General features: G+C 47.5%; 1 protein-coding gene across 5 annotated transcripts in view; it reads right to left on the reverse strand.

Moving 5' to 3' along the window:
- The window catches only part of LOC147445828 (uncharacterized), a 178,707-nt gene that overhangs the window by 131,800 nt on the left and 27,766 nt on the right, over positions 1-19,141 (reverse strand). For all 5 annotated transcript variants that reach the window (XR_015189807.1, XR_015189808.1, XM_086525205.1 and 2 more), the window contains 2 exons: positions 7,456-7,641; positions 7,312-7,373 (listed from right to left, as the gene is read on the reverse strand). Coding sequence is in view for 3 of the 5 variants with exons in the window: in XM_086525205.1 (XP_086381331.1) it covers positions 7,312-7,373; positions 7,456-7,641 (248 nt within the window). In the remaining 2 variants the exon portion in view is untranslated. The remainder of the gene's footprint in view (positions 1-7,311; positions 7,374-7,455; positions 7,642-19,141) is intronic.

Raw genomic sequence — 19,141 nt, forward strand, 5'->3', positions numbered from 1 at the left:
CCGAACCAGAACACGTACTGAAGGGATGTCGGCGTTCTTAGCAGCTACGGAGGCTACCGTGAGAGGTGTCTCAAGGACGGTCCCAATCTCAGAGCCTATCCTGAACAAGAGTGACAGGTACTCCATGCTCAAACCAGGAAAGCAGACGGAGATGGGAAGGTCTGCCTCCTCTACCAGAACATCTATAGCTGGATCAAAACAATGCATCCACTGTCGAAAGTGGGCTCGAACTGCTCGGAAGGCAAAAGGGCTCATCGCGATGACCTTGGACACCATCTCGGAAGTCTCAAACTCTACCTCATAGTAGCCGCGTCCGAGGAACCTAACATCCAAGATCTTGCCCACCTCTGCAAGAACGCAAGCCTGGAAAAGATCATGCAACTCTCCTCTGTTGGATTTGGTGTCGAAAATCTTACAGATGACGGAAGTCGCCTAAAGGCGTTCCACCTCTGCGGCTTGCCTCGCTTGCTCTCTCGATGTCAGAGCAAGTCGAATGGTGGGCTCAAAGGGGTCAGGCGAGGGGACTTCATCGGAGTCCCTCTGTGGCGGAGCTTAAGCCTCTATCTGTGTCTGCTGCTGCGGTCGAAGAAAGGGAGACGATGTCGTGGCACGTTCCCGAAGACGAAGAGAAACCCTCAGCCTGCAGGAACCTTTTAGGGAAATGGGGGGCGATTGAGACGGCCAAATTGAGGCAAAGTGAGAATGTGCCTCTATGTGAGTGTGTGTGTGTGTACGGTGGGAAAGGGGATAGGCGAAACTTTTGGGTTTTTTAAAGGGGCTCGATGATGGCAGGCTGCATCAACAACAGCGTGGAGGCGGGAATGCTGGCGAGAAGGAGCGGAGACCAACAACGTGAAGGGAGAGGGAGGCGGAGGGCAAGGGGGATGGGCAGGGACAGCGGGAGGAGGTGGAAAGCAAGCAACGCACGGGGGCAGTGCGGCACGAAGGCTACACGGCAGCGTGCTGTGGTGGGGTGAGGAAAGGGCAACGCGCGCAAGCAAGGGAGGGGAGAAAGTGGGAGCTAGACGATGGCAAAGGCAAGCGAGGGAGATGTGCATCAGCTTCGCGATTGCCTAGCTCCTACTCCCACACCCCCCTCCTTGCTTACGAGTGTTGCCCTTTCCTGACCCCACCACAGCACGCTGCCGTATAGCCTTCGCGCCGCACTGTCCCCGCGCGCTCTTCGCTTGCCACCCCTCGCGCTGCCTTGCCCGTCCCCCCCTGCCCCCCGCCTTCCTCCATCTTCGCGCTGCCCGCCTCTGCTCTTTCTTGCCAACATTCTCGCCTCCACGTTGCTGTTGATACAGCCAGCCATCACCGAGCCCCTTTAAAAACCCAAAAATTTCACCTATACCCTTTCCCCCCCCCGCGCACACACACGCACATTCTTACTTTGCCTCACTCTGGCCATCTCAGTCGTCCCCCATCCCCCTTCAAGGTTCGTGCAGGCTGAGGGTTTCTCTTCGTCTTCGGATACCTGCCACCACATCTTCTCCCCTTCTTCAGCCGCGGCAATAGACACAGATGGAGGCTTAAGCTCCGCCACAAAGGGACTATGATGAAGTCCCCTCGTCTGACGCCGCTGAGCCCACCATTTGACTTGCTCTTAGACTGACAGAGCAAGCGAGCCTAACCGCAGAGATGGAACGCCTTCAGGCGACTTCCGTCATCTCTGCAAGATTATCGGCACCAGACCCAACAGAGGAGAGCTACGTGATCTTTTCCAGGCCTGCCTTCTCACAGAGGTGGGCAAGATCTTGGATGTTCAGTTCCTCAGACGTGGCTACTATCAGATAGAGTTCAAGACTTCCGAGATGGCGACCAAGGTCATCGCGATGAGCCCCTTGGCCTTTCGAGCAGTTCGAGCCCACTTTCGACAGTGGAGGCATCGTTTTGATCCACCTACAGATGTTCTAGTAGAGGAGGCAGACCTTCCTATCACCGTCTGCTTTCCTGGTTTGAGCAAGGAGTACCTGCCACTCTTGTTCAGGATAGGCTCTGAGATTGGGACTGTCCTGGAGACACCTCGCACGGTAGCCTTCGTAGCTGCCAAGGCGGCCACAATCCCTTCAGTACATATTCTGATTTGGGACACCCACACTCTCTCGAAGGTCATTCTACTACATCGGGTGAGTGGGGGTTGGTTCCGTCAGAGCGTGGAGTATTCAGGCCTCTCGAATCAATGTTTCATCTGTAGACAGATGGGCCATTTAGCAAAGGCCTGTCCTCGCAGTAGACCCACAGCGCATGCGTAGCCTCCCAAGGCTAAGCAAGCCCAGTAGCAAGACACACAGGACGCACAGGCTGGTACCTCAACTGAGACCAGCGATCAGACAGCTGATGGTTGGCAACAGGTGCCTGGCCGCCGGCGAGAGGGGCGCGCTCGCCCAACCGCTCCTCCTGGTGGCGACCTTCTGCAGCTCACCAACATTGGTTTCTGATTGGAAACCGTTTTGACCCCCTTCAACAAGACCCGCCTGAGGAGCCCCATCCACTTCAATTCCTCCTCCTCCACCCCCTCCTCCCTCAGACGTTGCCGCTCTGCCTCCCTCACCTCCTCCCCCTTCCCCCACCTCCACCTTTGCCTCCCGTCCCTCCTCTCCCCTCGGAGGGGCCCACAACCTCATCTCTCGACCCCTCCACCACTCCTCCTCAGACGCAGGGGACTTGACACGCGTCTGCCGCGAGGTGATCTCTAGGTAGTGCTTTTACTACTAGCCGTGTGGCTCTCCTCTGCTAGGTCGGGTGCCGAGAATCTTGCAAATGACCGAAGTCGCCTACAATCGCTCTACCTCTGCGACAAGGCTCGCTTGCTCTGTCGGCAAGAGAGCAAGTCGAATGGTGGGCTCAGCGGGGTCGGACGAGGGGGCTTCTGACGAGTCCCTCTGTGGCGAAGCTGGAGTCTCCATTTGTGTCTACTGCTGTGGCGTGAGAAGAGGGCGACGGGAGGATGCTGCAATGAGGCGCACTAAGCACTGCCCCAATGACTGACGCAGTGTTGGAGGGGCCAAATTGCAAGGAGCTCACTGGGCGGAGAAAAAACACAGCGGGCAACGGGGGGGGGGGGGGGGGGGGGGGTAAAGCGTTAGCGCTGGCAGCAGCGTGAGGGAATGGCAGGGGCGGGGGCGGGGGCGGGGGCGGCGGGCAATCAGCGCGGGCGGGCGGACAGGGCAGGCAATGGCGGGCAAGAGGCAGCGGGACAGGGCAGTGGGTGGGAGGACAGCGAGCAGCGCTGGGGCCCCCCCCCCCCCAAGGCAGCGGGCAACGCTGGAGGGGGGGGGGGGGGATGGGGGGGCGAGGGGGACAGCAGCAGCAAGCACAGGTTTTAAGTTGAAGAAAACCATAGAGGCTGCTGCATTGTTTTTAACTTAAAAGGTTTTATTGAGTTTTTTGGCAGATTCATACCATTTTTAAAGGTGACTGGCCGCCCACTTAATAAGTGGGCAGCCTATGATTAAATAAAGCAGTAAAAAAACAGCCAGCTAATTTTCTCTCTTTTTCTGGCAGAACAGTGCAAAAAAAAAACCGTTGCAATCTCTGCGCGAGCAGCCAATGCTCTGATATCTTTGCCGTGGCCAGGGAGCTATAAAAGCATCACACGCCCTCTCCCAGAGAGAAGATCAGTTTTTGCAAGGAGAAGATGCTGCTACAGATTTCATCCGCAAAGAAGACGTTGCCGGTGATGCCCCATGGCTGTCCCAAGTGTACCAAATGTCGCCAAGACCCAGTGCGCGAGTTCCCTCGCGAAGAAGTGCCTACGGAGCGTGTTTCCATCCCAACAAGTTGCTGTTTTTCTCTGTTTTCAGCCCATAAACGTCATAGACGGGGCTGATTTACGAGAAGGAACCCAAGAACACACCTCTTTTGTGTGTAGGATTGGAAGAGAGGATTTTCTATGTAGAGATCTCTTCCGAGGAATTGCTTTTTGAGAACCGAGTTGCGTTTCGAGCTTCGAGACTTTGAAGGTAACGAGTTTCATGTTATGATCTCTAAGTATTTGTTTGCACGTGTACTTCCTCTTAGTGAGGGAGTAGGAGCAGAGGAAGGCATGAGCCTTTGCAAAAGAAAGCGCTCTGAGGAACTAGAGCCAGATCAACCCAAGGGTTTCGTACCCGAGTTTGGGAAGTAGATCCACGGATCGGAGAGAGGTAGTCTCTCAAGTTGTGATCCGGAAGTTGAGATTCCCAAGTCAAGACTTCGCGTCCGGGAAAGCAGAGTTGTTCTGCGAGAAGAGGACTCTGGAAATAGAGTCAAAAAAGAGTTGCAGGGATGCCATGCCCTGAGTCTGGAAGGTGAGATCCAGAGGCGAGAACCTTGATTCTCGAGGATTTGGAATAAGGAACGGAAGTTCCTTGGAATAGGGTTTTGCCCTAGGAATAGGAAGCCGAGACTTCCTAGAACCATCAAGTCTTATTCTACAACGAACGTGGTAATACGTTCGGTTCAAGTGCTTGTATAGACTTCTCCTCAATAATAAAGATACTATTACGGGGGGGGGGACCAACCCATCTTCTGGTCCCCAGTACTGTGTCGATCTTCTCACTCTCTATCTCTCTCTCTATCTATTTCTCTCTATATACTCTCGCTTCAGTAGTAAGTGATAAATTCTATTTATCCGAGTACATTGTTATGCGCTCCCGTTTATGACAGCCTAAGCAGGAGACTGGAGGACCGTTTCGATGCGAGTCTGCTCTGTTCTTGGGAGCCGGTGCAAAGAGGCTTGGAGGAGCATCAGCCTACTTGCACGGAGGAGTGCCTGAGACAGCCCCTTGTTTGGAACCCCATGGTTAGCACTCAGAGAGGCCACTTGGTTGGTAGTAGGCCTCATGTTTCTTGGGGTCCCATGACAGAGGGTCCAACACGCACTTTAGGTGATTGGCTACAGTTTTCAGGCTTATCAGAGGAGCTTCAGAGCATCCTGCTACAAGGCATGAGAGGGGTGTAGAGCATGTGTTGGGACATCACAGAGGCAGTACCAGCTGAGTGGCTCACACCTCTCGAGTCAGCAGCGCCCAAATGGATGGGGGCCTTTAAGCGTTTGGATGGTCTCATCGCAGTTCGCGCTTACTCAGAAACTGTACCCTCCCTGTTCTTCGAGCTACAGGGTGAGGGTCGCTTACACCGAGTTTAAGTAGAGGCCCCACAGGTGGCAGAGTGTTGTTTTCAAAGGATCCGAGTTGTGGGCATCTGTGGGAGGACTTGCGTCATAAATCCTGACCCTGTAGCTCTTGAGACTGGCCACGGGAGGCTGTGGGCTTGGGAGTGTTCTCCACTGGCACGTGTAGTGGAATCCTGGAGATTGGTTTTAGAGGGACCCTTTCTCCTCAGTCGACCATCCAAGTGTCCCTTTCTTTCAGTACACTGTTCGATTGGGACGTCACATACTGACAGCACGGAGAGAGGCTCATCCTGCGGGGCAGCACCTCATTGGCAGGAGTTCTTGGAAACTTTTTTGGAGAGGTTGTGGGACTCCAGACAACCGCGGCGAGTCACTTTGTTCCAATGGCTGGTTGAACATCGAGCTACAGCAGTTGGGAGTTGGCTTGTACATAGTGGTCTCTCAGTAGCATGCGCAACTTGTGACCATTCTGTGGAGAGTCAGCGCCATTGTCTTTGGAATTGTCCTTTGGCACATCAGGTTTGGCTTCATGTCCTTCGGCTATGCCAGCTCTTTCGACGGCACGGCGGTACACTTGGGGGGCAGCTGCTTGGTCCACTCTCACGGGCCCGGCACTTCAGTTTGAGATATCCTCCACCAGCAGGATGATAGTGATGCAGGGGGATCGACCTACACTCTAGCCTGCTACAGAGCTTCCCCCACAGGAGTGATGCAGTGAGAGAGAGGAGTGTTGGGAGCTCATTTGCGGCCTGACACTCTGGTTCATCTGGCTGGCCCACTGCTTCCGCATCTTTGACGCTCGCCCTGTACCACCAGCAGAGACTGTCAGAGATCTTTGGCTAGAGCTGATCCATACTCTCAGAGGATATTTCGAGAGACTCCAGGGCAGCTTCGACTGCATGCAGGAGCGTAGAGAGGCTTTCCTTCGACTCTGGCGCCTTGGGCCTTTCTTCACCATGGTCCAGGGTGTGCTGAGATGGCACTACCGCCCACCTATATGGCTTTTTCCTCCTCCCATCTCCTGATTTAGCCTCGGGCAGTTTTAGTAACTAATAGAAGGATCTTTTTCTCGGAAAAAAAAAAATTGATTATTGTGTTATTTTGGCTATTTTGTAGGCGTCAAAGAAACCAACATGACATCCACTCGACAGGGCACAACGGAACGTCTACAAGGTTTCATGATATTGAGATAGTGATTGAGAGTGCGAGCGTGATTGTGATTGAGAGTGCATATGAGATTGAAAGAGACGTGATTGAGAGAGAGAGAGCTCGGGGGTGGTCAGGAGGTTATGAAACGAGCTATGCTCTTCCTATAATCATTATCTTACATCAATAAAGATTCTCTATTTTGTCTGTCTATTATGTGTATATCAATTTTCCGTAATTCAATCTATTTCGCTCTCCCGTATCACGTCACACGAGGATAGTATATTAGCAGCAAAAAGGGCAAATAATCTCACAGAAATTACATGAGTTGCGATCAAATGCTCATACCCAGAAGCTTGCCAAGAAGCTCATGGACAAAAACAACCATCCAATAGAACTGTGATGATTGACAGCTATGCAATCAACCAAAATGTTTAAAGGCTTCAGTGACATAACGCAGCTACAAAAAAAGTTCTTGCAAAATCACCTGAATTTTTGTGCATGCATTTGATGGGGTGATTCCAGCCCATAAACCATACAAAGCAAGGTGAGGAATTTGTAGCCGTAGTCATAATCTATGAAACATATGGTACTCTTAAGACGTTTCCTTTATTTAACCAAGGTAAATCTTGAGCAGCTGTCTTAAGTGAACTCAATCCTGCTTTGCTGAAGATGTAGACATTTCTCTTTAAGTAATGTGACTCATTTAAAAGAATGTAATCAAAGTCCATGAATCCAGACATAAGACACTTTACAAAATTAATCCTGACTCAAACGGCACAGTCAAGTCTAGTCTCCAACTTAAAAAAGGAGCCGAAAGCAGGAGATGCACCATCGTCTCCTGCAAACTAGAATGCAGTGGGTGACTAACAGTAGATGCAAGATTTGTGAGGAAAAATAGGAAAGGGTTTCCTTGCTATTTGCATTTTCATAATGCAGGCGCTTGCTTTCAGCAAAGCACAAGGCATTGAGAACAGTCACTAACATTGATTTCATGAAAAAGATGTAAAGATTAAACAGCTGCTACAATAAGATAACAAACATACCAGAAGACTATAGACGTGCTGACCCTTCTCAGATACTTCCAATAAGAACCTTTCGGTGTCACCTTTGATAAACCAGACATTCAATACATGCCCAAGTCATCCAGCTCTCATATATACAGCCATAACAAAAGATTCTGTTGGTACCTCCATTCTGCCGATCTGCGAGCTGCTGAAGGTATTCTGTAATGCAAAGCGACTTCCAGGATGTTGGTGGAGGACCGAGGGTTACCTCCCATGCATCATATGGTGGATAGGCAGAGGACTGAGAAACCGGTACAATATCTTCTTGGCAATAATTATCACAATGCTTCTTCCAAAGAATCTCTGTATCTGTTTCAATCAGTATAAACTTGAATGTTTGAGATAGTTGATGCCTATTCTGTTAAATATTTCTGTGATGTGTGTTATTTTGCATATAGTTTAAAAATGAAGAAGATGAACACATAGAGAGACAGAGGTTCAAATTCCAGAAGCGGAAACTGATTAGATCCACGAAGCATGTTGTGTGGAAAGCCAGAGTAGAATGCCTTAACAACCACGAAAACAACTGGACAGACACACAACACTACTGCCTGTTGTGCCTATTGTTGCCCACTGAAAGGCGAAAGTTCGAACGTAAGGAGATGATAATTAAAACTAACAGGATACAGAAGGCACAACACAGGCACAAGCAAAAGGGGAACAAAACATTTACTGCGCACATTGGCCTCTCCAGCATGCCAGAAATGCAGTTCAAAAAACTCTTCCAACTTGAGTTAACTATTTGATAGGCAGAACTGGTGCTACATGAACTGTCAAAATTCCCCTTGGGCCTGTACTTTTGCATGGTGAAAGGAGCTCATCAAGATAGGTGAAGGAGAAAATTATTCAGTGCTTCGATACTCCTACAGAAGATGATTAGTGGCCTACATCTTCTGCTAACAGTTTCCCTTACAGGTTTTTCCGAATCAAGTACATAGAGACATGCCGAAGAAGCATCCCCATTGCATACAAGTTAGCTGCCAAGCAAATCCACGCATTATTCATCCTTCATGCATTGATCTGGCGCTCTCAAGTATGCCTGTTTTCCCTCTTTCTGCAAAATAGAACACCTTTTTGGGCCAGTCAAGCAGTAGATAACAATCTTTGTTATACTTAACGTAATAGATTGGCCAGTCCAATCTCTGACATCAAGCTCTTTCTCTGCAACTGTTCTGTATGACTTTGGGTCTTTGTGTGAAAGGGAGATACTTGATCAACCACATTCACTGTTAGATCTTTCTGATTTGCAAAACATGAATGAATCCTCAGCCATATCACATGGACACTAGCAGCATGTGCCATGTGGACATGCCACATTTTTTGTAGAGCCCAGGAAAGTCCTAAGAAAGCCTTGGGGATGATCTCCAAAAACCTTGTAAGCCTATTTCAAGACCTGCAAGGCCACTATATATATCTTCAAAGGATCAAAAAAGTCTGCACTATAAAAAGGGGAAAAACACTAGTACAAAACAATCATTTGGATGAGGGTTTTTGACTATGCATACCCCTCTTTCCGTAGAATGTGTACTGAATGTAGCCAGGTGTTGTCACAATGTTATGACTTATTCTAACAAAGTGATGCAGATGGTTTCCAGTTATGGACGCAAACAATTTAATGATTGGGGGCCTTTCTTTTTGGGTTGGATCGTCTCATTAAGTTTGGCGTTCAAGAAAATAGCCGTAAGACTATAGCCAAGGCTATACAATTTGGGCCAGCTCAGAGAGATGAAACACAATCATGATAACTTGAGGATGGAAAGTAAGAACTCTTCTTCTCTCAAGTTCTTACAATCTAAATCTTCTAAATGGAAATGACTGATGTTGGCAAATCTTCTTGTCATGTGAACATCTAACCCTATGTCCACAAGCTGTAGCTGTCACAAAGTGATGACATGGCATGGCCTAAAGGACAGATGGGGGCCTAAACCCTAGCAAAAAAGACGGAAGAAGTTTCACCAACTTACAAAACCCAGCCGAGTAGCCCACAAGGGGTTAGGCTTACAAACCTAACCCAAAAGATTGTTCCAACTTATGGACCCCGGCCGAGGAGCCTAAAGTTATTAAAAATAAAGCAGAGACAAATTTACGTAAAGAGTTGATGACATGGCAGGCTGTACGGACGCCCACGTGTTGCGGAGGGATTTGCGGCAACAAGTGCTGACATGGCAGCGCGTACGGGCAGCTTTTGAGCGCTTGCTTTTAGGGCACCTTTCACAAATCGCTGATGTCTCAAGCCACTGAAGAACGGAGCCAACCTGCAGATCTCGGCCGAGGGGCCTAAACCCTAAGAAGAAGCAACAAAAAAAGTAGGAGCGGCACAACAAGTTTTACCAACTTGCGAAGTCTCGTCGAGTGGCCTTTTTTTAAAGAAGAGTTCCCACTAACTTATGGGACCCCGTCCGATGGGGCCTAAAGGCATTAAAATAAAGCAAGACCGCACACACTCACTATCTCTTGCGTGGAAAGTTGATGACGTGGCAACTGTACAGACATATTTCCGCAATTTACGTTGGCTGTGTTGACGCGGCAAACAGTATGGAATTCCGTGTTTTACGTTGGCCGTGCTGATGTGGCACCTGTACGGATTTCCGCAAAACACACAAGCAGTTTTTGGCGCTAGTGCTTTTCGGGCAAGATGATTTTGAGTTTGAAGCTTTTTATGTAACTTCTTTTCATCGATCAAGGGCCTTCAAATATGTGTCATGGGCTCATTCTCTGGCATGCTTCTGCGTGAAGGTGCTGGTACCGGTGTTGTACTAAGTTCAAGCAATTTGTTATTTGAAGTGCTTAAAGTTGTTCAGTCTATTTGTTTCCGTTGGCACGTGGTGCCCGTCCCCGTGACAGTGGTATCATTAATTGAGGCGGGTGCTTTTCTGAAAGCATGCCGGTCCTATAAAAGAGCAAACAGAGCAAACCGGCGCTTGGTTTTAGTAAAGAATCTTCGTGTCCCGACCCCGGATTTATTAGCCACTGCCACCCTTACTTCATCACGCATCGGGCGCGCTCCTATCTTCATCGCTCTGTCTTACAGGGCATAAGCCATAAAAAACCCAGACATGGCGCTCATGGATTCTGTAGAGTACTTGCAATTTCTTCTCGATGAGCTTTGCGACGTTCTTTCGCGGCATCCTCAACAGAATCTCCTGATGCTGCAAAGTTTTCAACAGTTTCTAAATTACATGTTACCTGCTTTGATGCCCCCGGTGGTACCTCCTCCTCCGGCACCAGAAAGTACGAGAGCTTCCAATCGGCAACCTTCCCAGCCGACTGTTCCGATCAGGGGAGTCTTCAGGAATATGGTACAACCATCTGACCCTAATCCAATGCAACAACCTTTGCCACGACCGTTGCCCCCACCACCACCGCCACCAGGCTACAATGGTTGAAGCTCATATGGATACCCTTATTATCCATACCCGGGATATGCACCTAACCAACCAAAAGATTTCAAGGATGACGCCACGACAGTCAAATTTTTTACCTTTTCCGGGATGAAAGATCGGAAGAAAGCATTGTAGTTCCTTCAGCAGTTCGACAACATCTATGCTTTGGGGAACTATACAAAAGAATCCAAGATTTCTCGAGCAACGGGATTTCTTAAAGATAATGCCATGCAGTGGTGGAGTTCAATCGTGCACAACCGCATGCTCCAAGGACCTGGCAAGCTTTCGAGACAATATTTGCACGCAGTTATATGACTTCTCTTTTTGAAGTTCGGATCTTGGCAGAATGGGGCAACTTGAAAATACTTGCCACATAGACCATGGACGACTATAACCAAAGGTCTCTTGACGCCTACCTCTCGGTGTCCTTTAAGTTCATTTCCTTCGAGGACCAGTGCAAGCGATACACCATTAGACTACCATCACCATTGCAAGAATATTGTATGTCCAAGAAAGTCTCAACTATACAAGAGCTTATGGACCATGCCGCCGTCGGCTACAAATTCGTGAAAGACCATGGACGACTATAACCAAAGGTCTCTTGACGTCTACCTCCCGATGTCCTTCTCTAAGTTCATTTCCTTGGAGGACCAATGCGAGCGACACACCATTGGACTACCATCACCATTACGCCTTGAAAGTACAAATGAATTGTATCGAGCATATGGCAAAGTCAACGGCTTGAAAGCCCTATTTTCTTTGACCCAGGAGCTACCGAAAACTTCATCCATCCAAAATTCTTGAAGCAAATGGACTTTGCTTATGATCCACAGGTTGACGAAATTGAAACCGAGTTAGCCACCGGTCAGACCCAGAAGGTGGTACCTCTCATTGGTGCTCTTCTAGTGACCATCCAAGGATATCATGGAAAAGCTGATTTTCACATGAAGTTGGGTGATTGTGACGTCCTCAAAGTTCGGTCGTCCGAACAAACACCTGAATGAATAATCTAATTGTTTTAATACTTTTGAACTCTGTTTGAGATGGAAGTACTAAATGAAATGGATGGTATCTGTTTAAACCTGTCTTGGTGCCGATTTGAATTGTTTGACTTTGCCTTTAATACTGGTTTCGGTGATTTACTCCCGGGTGGAGTACTCACAAATGGTGTTTGAGAATGCTTGCACATACTCATGGCCCGGACCCCTGTGCTTCTTTGCGAGGGAAGTATTGAATGATTGAAAAGTGCTACTTTTACTCATGGCCCAGACCCTTGTGGCTATTTGCGGGGGGAGTATTGTTGTTGTTAATCATGACCCGGACAAGCCTTGTCAAAAGGCAAACCAAACTCTCGGCGCACAATATATCAAAGCATTGCTACAACATGGAGGATCTCAGGATCGATTATTGGAATTTGGATAGCGGTGCCAAAGAAGATCAAAGGGTGACTACAATATTAAAGCTCATCTGGTAAGAAACTAAGTGGTGACTTTTTTTACAATTTTCTTCGAGCACTCGATCCATCAACATATGCAAAGTTTCCAAAACTATTTTTCAATTCAATGTCATACTTTTCTTCAAAAATTGTTTTTTGTCAACAAAATTATCTTTCTCAATCAAAGCCTCTTTATCTTATCTGTTCTCAGTCATGCCATGATACAAATTTGTACGGATTAGACACTACCACACATAAGTGGTAAGACCTCCCAAAAATTTATCTATTCTCAATCCGTCTGTTGTCCCACTTCTCGTGAGGTTACTAGGTACACCTTAAACCCAAGGTTTGGCAGTGAGCCAAAAACTCCATTTGATGGTAGCCTAACAGTAGCACCAGGTTATGGATACACCAAAATCCTTGGTTGTGAGATAAGCCAAAACTCACAGTTGTCGAGTACACCAAAAACTCGAGATATAATGAGAGTGATGTATGTAGTTCAGGCTTGAGGGGGGGGTTGTTGGGCATTCAAGCCCGGGTTCAGTTAATGTGTCAAGCCCGTGGGAAACTCCTCCTAAGGCGTGCAGATAAACTCCTTTACTTCATTATCAAGTTGGCATGGAAAGCAACTCTACATATCTAATAGTTTTTTAATCAAATTTACAAGGGCGTTATTTTAATTGGTCTCTCTCTCTCTCTCTCTCTCTCTCTCTCTCTCTCTCTCTCTCTCTCTCTCTCTCTCTCTCTCTCTCTCTCTCTCTCTGTGGATTTTCGGAAAGCTTTTGATACAATACCAAGGGCCATATTGATGCGCAGAATGCAAGAGTTAGGGGTCCCCAAAGAGATTATATGGGGGATCATGGCCTTATACGGGTCAATAACTGGCTATGTACGTACTCCAGAAGGGGACTCCGACATTGTTCATTCCACCGTTGGAGTAAAGCAGGGATGCCCACTGTCCCCTACTTTATTTGGTATGTATATAGATGAGGTATCAGATTACATTGATAGAGAGGGTGACAGAGATGCTCAACTTGCAGAGTCATGGATCCCTTTGTTGTTATATGCAGATGATATTGTATTGATAGCAGAATCACCAGTTGGAATGCAGAGGCAGTTAGATGCATTACATAAATTCGCGGAGGACAGCGGATTGTCGGTAAAGTTGGGTAAAACCAAAGTTATGGTGTTTAACACCACACCGCAGTGGGTTAGGAGATCGGCACCTACATTTGCATATGGCCAGGATACAGTAGAGTACACAAATGCATACACATACCTTGGTGTGGTATTTGCAAGACCGAAGTTTACTCTTAAGAAAGCAGCGGATGCTAGATTGTCCAGAGCCTCTGCGGCCTTGGGAGGGTTGGAGAGGATGTGTTCACAAGTGCAATTTCAGGAACCACGAACAAAACTTTGGCTCTTTGATATTGTGGTGGCTTCGGCTATGCTTTATGGGGTCCAGATTTGGGGACCATCTGTGGATCAGGGTAATTGGAAGTCAATGGAGAGACCTTTGGTATCTATGATTTCCCGAATGATTAGAGCCAAGGCCTCCGTACCACACGCAATTACCCGAGCGGAACTAGCTGCCCCTCCGATAGAAATTGAAGCTCTTACCAGATCAGTGTCCTTTATACATGGTTTATGGGATACAAATATTTGTCGATATACTAGATTGGCCCTCGAATCCTCTCGACAATTAGCAATGAAAGGAGATACATCATGCTGGTATGCGCAACTGTCCTCGTGGTTTCAGAGACACGGGTTCAGTATGGAAAGATTACCCCCCTTCCAATACTCTCTTGAGGCTCCATCACTGGCAATCACACGAACAGAGATTAATAAAATCATCCGCCAGGATCTTATACAGTTCGACACTAAGAGGACATGGGTAGACCCTACACAAGAATTGGGCAGGAAGATGGCTGACTACAAAGAAAACTTCCTACAGCTATCTGAAGATGGTTTTGTGATTCGCCCGAGCTACATGGATACCCACCTGTCTCATGGTTTGAGATGTGCTATTGGTCAGATTCGTACATCCTCACACCAGCTGGAAATTGAATTTGGCAGATTTCGGGGAATCCCACCTGAGAGCAGAATTTGCAAGTTATGCGGAATGGAGCCGGAGACAGAATTACACTACATATGCCATTGCACCGTATACTATGAGATACGTGGGCGTTTCCATTGCCTATTCAAAGAAGGCTTTGGACCTCTAGATAGAGTCATGCAATACCAAGATCAAAGGTGCTTAGGCCTGTACCTACCGGAACTACATCAGCACAGGGATAATCTAATGAGAAGACAAAGAGCACTACAGCCTCAGAGGCAGATCACAGATTTCTTCGGATCGAGAGAAGCAGGAGTGGAAAGAGAAGCAAGAGGCCAGCAGCGAGCACAAAGGAGTACCCACATTCATACCAAAGGCACCCTCATGGACAGGGCGATTGAGCTTAGGAAATCGAGACGACCACGACCGAGATGCAAAAGCACACTTCACCGGAGGAGACTACAACAAAGGATTAGAAGCATTCTAGCCAGACACCCAGAATGCTCCTAAGAAGTTTATCTAATACTTTGTATTTAGTTTTTCGCATTTATTTTCACACTTTCACACTTTTCAGACATCGTAACAGATTCACCACTTTTGTATCAGTTTGGTCTCATAGGTCACTCTGGCCTTTTTGAAGACGTTAATATAACATTTCATTTCATTTCATTTCTCTCTCTCTCTCTCTCTCTCTCTCTCTCTCTCTCTCTCTCTCTCTCTCTCTCTCTCTCTCTCTCTCTGTGCACGCTGCCCCTATAGCCATGGCTTCTTCTCCTTGCTGGCACCCTCCATAGGCCCTAGACCCGATCACTTGGGCCACGAAGAAACCAACGGCGATTCCAATGGGGCCGACCGAGGAATCGGAAGAGGAGTAGCCGGTCGACAACTGTGCTCGACAAATGCTACGATACTCCAAGGATCCTCAATACAAGAAATTTTTGGCGAGGCATCCACTTGAAGAGGTACACTCCCGATGGCATCCCGCCATCCACTCATCTCTCACATCGGCCCTAAAGAAGAAACCTACAACAACGGTATCTAGACATGGAGTGTACTCAGAGGATGAATTTGATGTTGTAGAGCGAGGAGTCAATAGAGTCATGAAGACCAAGAGGCAGTCGTGGGAAAGAGTCGAGCAGCAAACTATCCTAACTACTTAGGTAGCCGCCAATAAACCGAAGAAGTGAGTTCGCTTCGAGGATGATCTATTGTCTTCTTCTAACAGTTCGGAGAGTTCCTCTTCCTCTAACTCTAGCGATGAGAGCAGAAATGTTAGGTGCAGCGGAATGCTTTGCTCAAGATGAGTGCTCCGAACTATGCTCAAGGTTCCTTTTGTTCTTATGGAAGGTAGAGCCTTCCGTTCTTAATGAGAGAATGCTATGATCACAAACAAAGTGAATGGACACTGTGCGTGCAAGTGTATGAGACTGAGAGATAGAGAGAGAAGAGAGATACAACACCAGAGACGTTGTAAAACCCTCCTCCGAAGGCCCCACTCTCGTCGGCGAGAGTCGTCTACTTATGATTGCACAATCTGGTACAATGGTGATGCATGAGACTGATGCAAGTCTAGACTATGTTGACGACTACGACGGGGCTGACGAGGCCGACACTAGGGCTGAAATCTACAATCTTTCTACTGCTGTCCAAAAACGCTAGGGGCTGAAATCTGCAGCTAGTCGTAAAACGCTGATTTTGTGGCTGTTTCTATGGGTCTTTGTCGCTGAAAATCTGCAGGTTTAGGGGTGAAAACTGAGGTTCTAAAGGGCTGAATCTGTTGGTCTTTCCGGGCTGAATCTGCTACTCTTTAGGGCTGAATTTGCATTTCTTCATTGCTGAAAACGCTGCATTGTTGTGGCTGAAAACGCTACAAATCTGCAAACGCTTTGATCTGCAAAAACGCTAGTGAAAGGGAAATCCAAAAACGCTAGCTGATGGGGGGTTTTTTTGGCAATGGTTGCTGATGCAAAAACGCCAGGCTGATGCTCCTTCAAAAACGCTAGGCTTAGGCTGTTGAAGAAAACGCTAGGGGGGAGATGGTCTTGCTTGGAGGGGAAACCGCCAAGGGGTCTTGTTGAGAAGTTGCCTGCTGAGCTTGGCTCCTGTTGCCTCTTTTGCCATTAGTGCTAGCTTAGGTTTGCTTATATACAAACTTACTCAATTTGCCCTACCGACTTTCCAACAAAAATCACTTAAAAATAATAAGTGAAAAATGTCAAAAATAGGTAAAATAGGCTAAATGCACTGGAAAATTCCCCTGAAGGATGCTGATGGATTCTGATGGGAATTCTTATGATCATATTGTGTGCAACCAGAGGATTTTTCATCTACACTAAGTGACTGGGCATGCACAGTCTACGAATAGACTCACAAAAGCGCAGATCACTTCTAAATCTAGACTGACTAGACTGACTGAACCCTTGTCGTGCCGTAGCTTGTCCACGGACACATAGGGTTGGATGTGTCACGTGACATCCCCTCCTTTTCAAAGTGAGGTACTGGTACCGAACTGTATGGCGTCGAGGGAGATCGCCAATAGCATCCGGAATCCTGGAAGGGACTCTTCGCCAGCCCACTCTGATGTGTGGGTCGTGCTATACTTGAACTTCATAAAGGTCTGCAACGCTTGCTTCTTTGAGCCGCGCCGAAAGCGACAATGTCTTTTGTGGCTCCTTCAATGCTTCAACTTCGTAGAGAGTCATGCTTCTTTCTTCTTCAAGAATCTCCATGGCTGAAAATTCCTGAAACCATTTCCAACACAAAACCATGAACATACCTATTCCATGTCAAGTGAGTGGGAAAAATCTTGTCTTCGCTAAAGACTGTGTATGCAATGTAGATGAACATAGAGACGGAGTGACAACCCGTTCATCAAACACATGCAAACAATGAGACCGAATCTTTCTCTTTTGATCTAGAGCAATCAACTGTGGCAATTCACAACGGAAATGTCCATGCTTAGTGCTCATACTTTCATGTGCTCTTTCTACAAATGTGTCATGCCAAGGAAGAGACATGAATTGTGACTTCCTTGAATGCCTATTGTTCAGCTTTTCATGAAAAATCCGTATACATTTGTGCTCATTCATGAGTGAAACGTGCTCAACGTACAATATGTCATGCCTAATAAAAGGGATCACATAAAGACGCTGACTAAAATACAGGAAACGATCACGAATGAAACACTCGAACAATGCGTGCGTATCAATCGTGCAAACACATAATACTTCCTGTAAGGGCTCTTTGGACCTAGGCTCGAGAGCCAAGATCTGTTCTTCCTGAGGGAGTTCTTCCTGAGGGGGTTCTTTGGACCTCGACTCGAGAGCCAAGATCAATCCTTCTGATTGATCGAGTCTGCAACGAGGTTAGCTTGGCTAGAAAAAGCATTCACGAACTCACCATCCTTGTGAACAATCACATCATCTTCATGCAACTCATCATGCTTGTGAGAAATCACATCTTGATCATGCAAATCACATGCTTGTCATTGTCATCCAATTCTTCATGCTTATCATTATCATCATGCAAATCATCGGCATTCAAATCATCATGCTTATCATCATGCAAATCCTGTGTGTCATGCTTTCGAGAAGAAGAGACTGAGAGAGTCTCCTTTTCCCGGATCTCTTGCATCTGTGCTTGAGCTTGAGAAAAGAGTCGCAAGAATTCTTTCATGTGTTGGTCGCTCTTTCCTTTGACGGCGGCTGCCACTCTTTCTTGGTGTTTGCGCTCCATTTCTACTTTTCTTTCTGCTCTTCTTTCTGCGTGTCTGCGATCCATTTCTGCTTTTCTTTCTTTGCATTCACGATCAAATTCTGCCATTCTTTCTGCATTTCTTGCTTCGCGTTCTAACTTCCTTTCCATAAACATTTGGTCCAGCTCCTCCATAGGAGTTAGTGCAATCCTTGACGTAGATGAGGAAGGGGGAGGGTCGGAAAAACCTCCTGGTGGGGAAAATTCTTCTTCGCCTCTCTCATGCTCATCACCTCTATGCGAAGTATCCATTCTGCTTCCGGTGATGACCATTCTGAAGTCGTGGGTTCTTGTGGATTCTTGTGGTCTTTTGGTTCTTAAGTTCACGAGGAACTTGGGTTCTTGGGGGTCTTGGTTCTTGGGGTTCTTGAGTTCTTGCGGGTCTTGAGGTTCTTAAGGTTTTCTTTCGCTTGCAAACCGTGTTTGAGAAGGATCTTCTCTTCACCCGAGTTCTGCTCTTTTCCGCGGGCGCACCCCTTGGCGGCCTTGCGCTCACACCAAGGTTGCTTTTTCCCACCTCACGTCGATTGGCCGCTAAGTGCACGGTCCGCTCTCAATGAGTGAAAAGAGACACAAGGGGAGGCTGGACAAGCCCTTCTTTCCTGGGATTCCTGTCACTCTTCCAAAACACGATTAGGAATCGACACGTCCAAGCGAACTTGGGTTCGTGCGACCGCAACAAGTAAAAAAAAATTATTGTGCTTCTTGTGGTTCTTTCCTTGAGTGATACAGAACACTGCCAAAGCTTTGATACCAATGTTAGGTGCACCGGAATGAATGATTGCGCTTTGCTCAAGATGAGTGCTCCAAACTGTGCTCAAGGTTCCTTTTGTTCTTATGGAAGGTAGAGCCTTCCGTTCTTAATGAGAGAATGCTATGATCACAAACAAAGTGAATGGACACTGTGCGTGCAAGTGTATGAGACTGAGAGATAGAGAGAGAAGAGAGATACAACACCAGAGACGTTGTAAAACCCTCCTCCGAAGGCCCCACTCTCGTCGGCGAGAGTGGTCTACTTATGATTGCACAATCTGGTACAATGGTGATGCATGAGACTAATGCAAGTCTAGACTATGTTGACGACTACGACGGGGCTGACGAGGCCGACACTAGGGCTGAAATCTGCAATCTTTCTATTGCTGTCCAAAAACGCTAGGGGCTGAAATCTACGGCTAGTCGTAA

This window comes from Adiantum capillus-veneris, chromosome 12 (assembly GCF_014529385.1).
Source record: "Adiantum capillus-veneris isolate H3 chromosome 12, ASM1452938v2, whole genome shotgun sequence".
Classification (NCBI taxonomy): Eukaryota; Viridiplantae; Streptophyta; class Polypodiopsida; order Polypodiales; family Pteridaceae; genus Adiantum; species Adiantum capillus-veneris.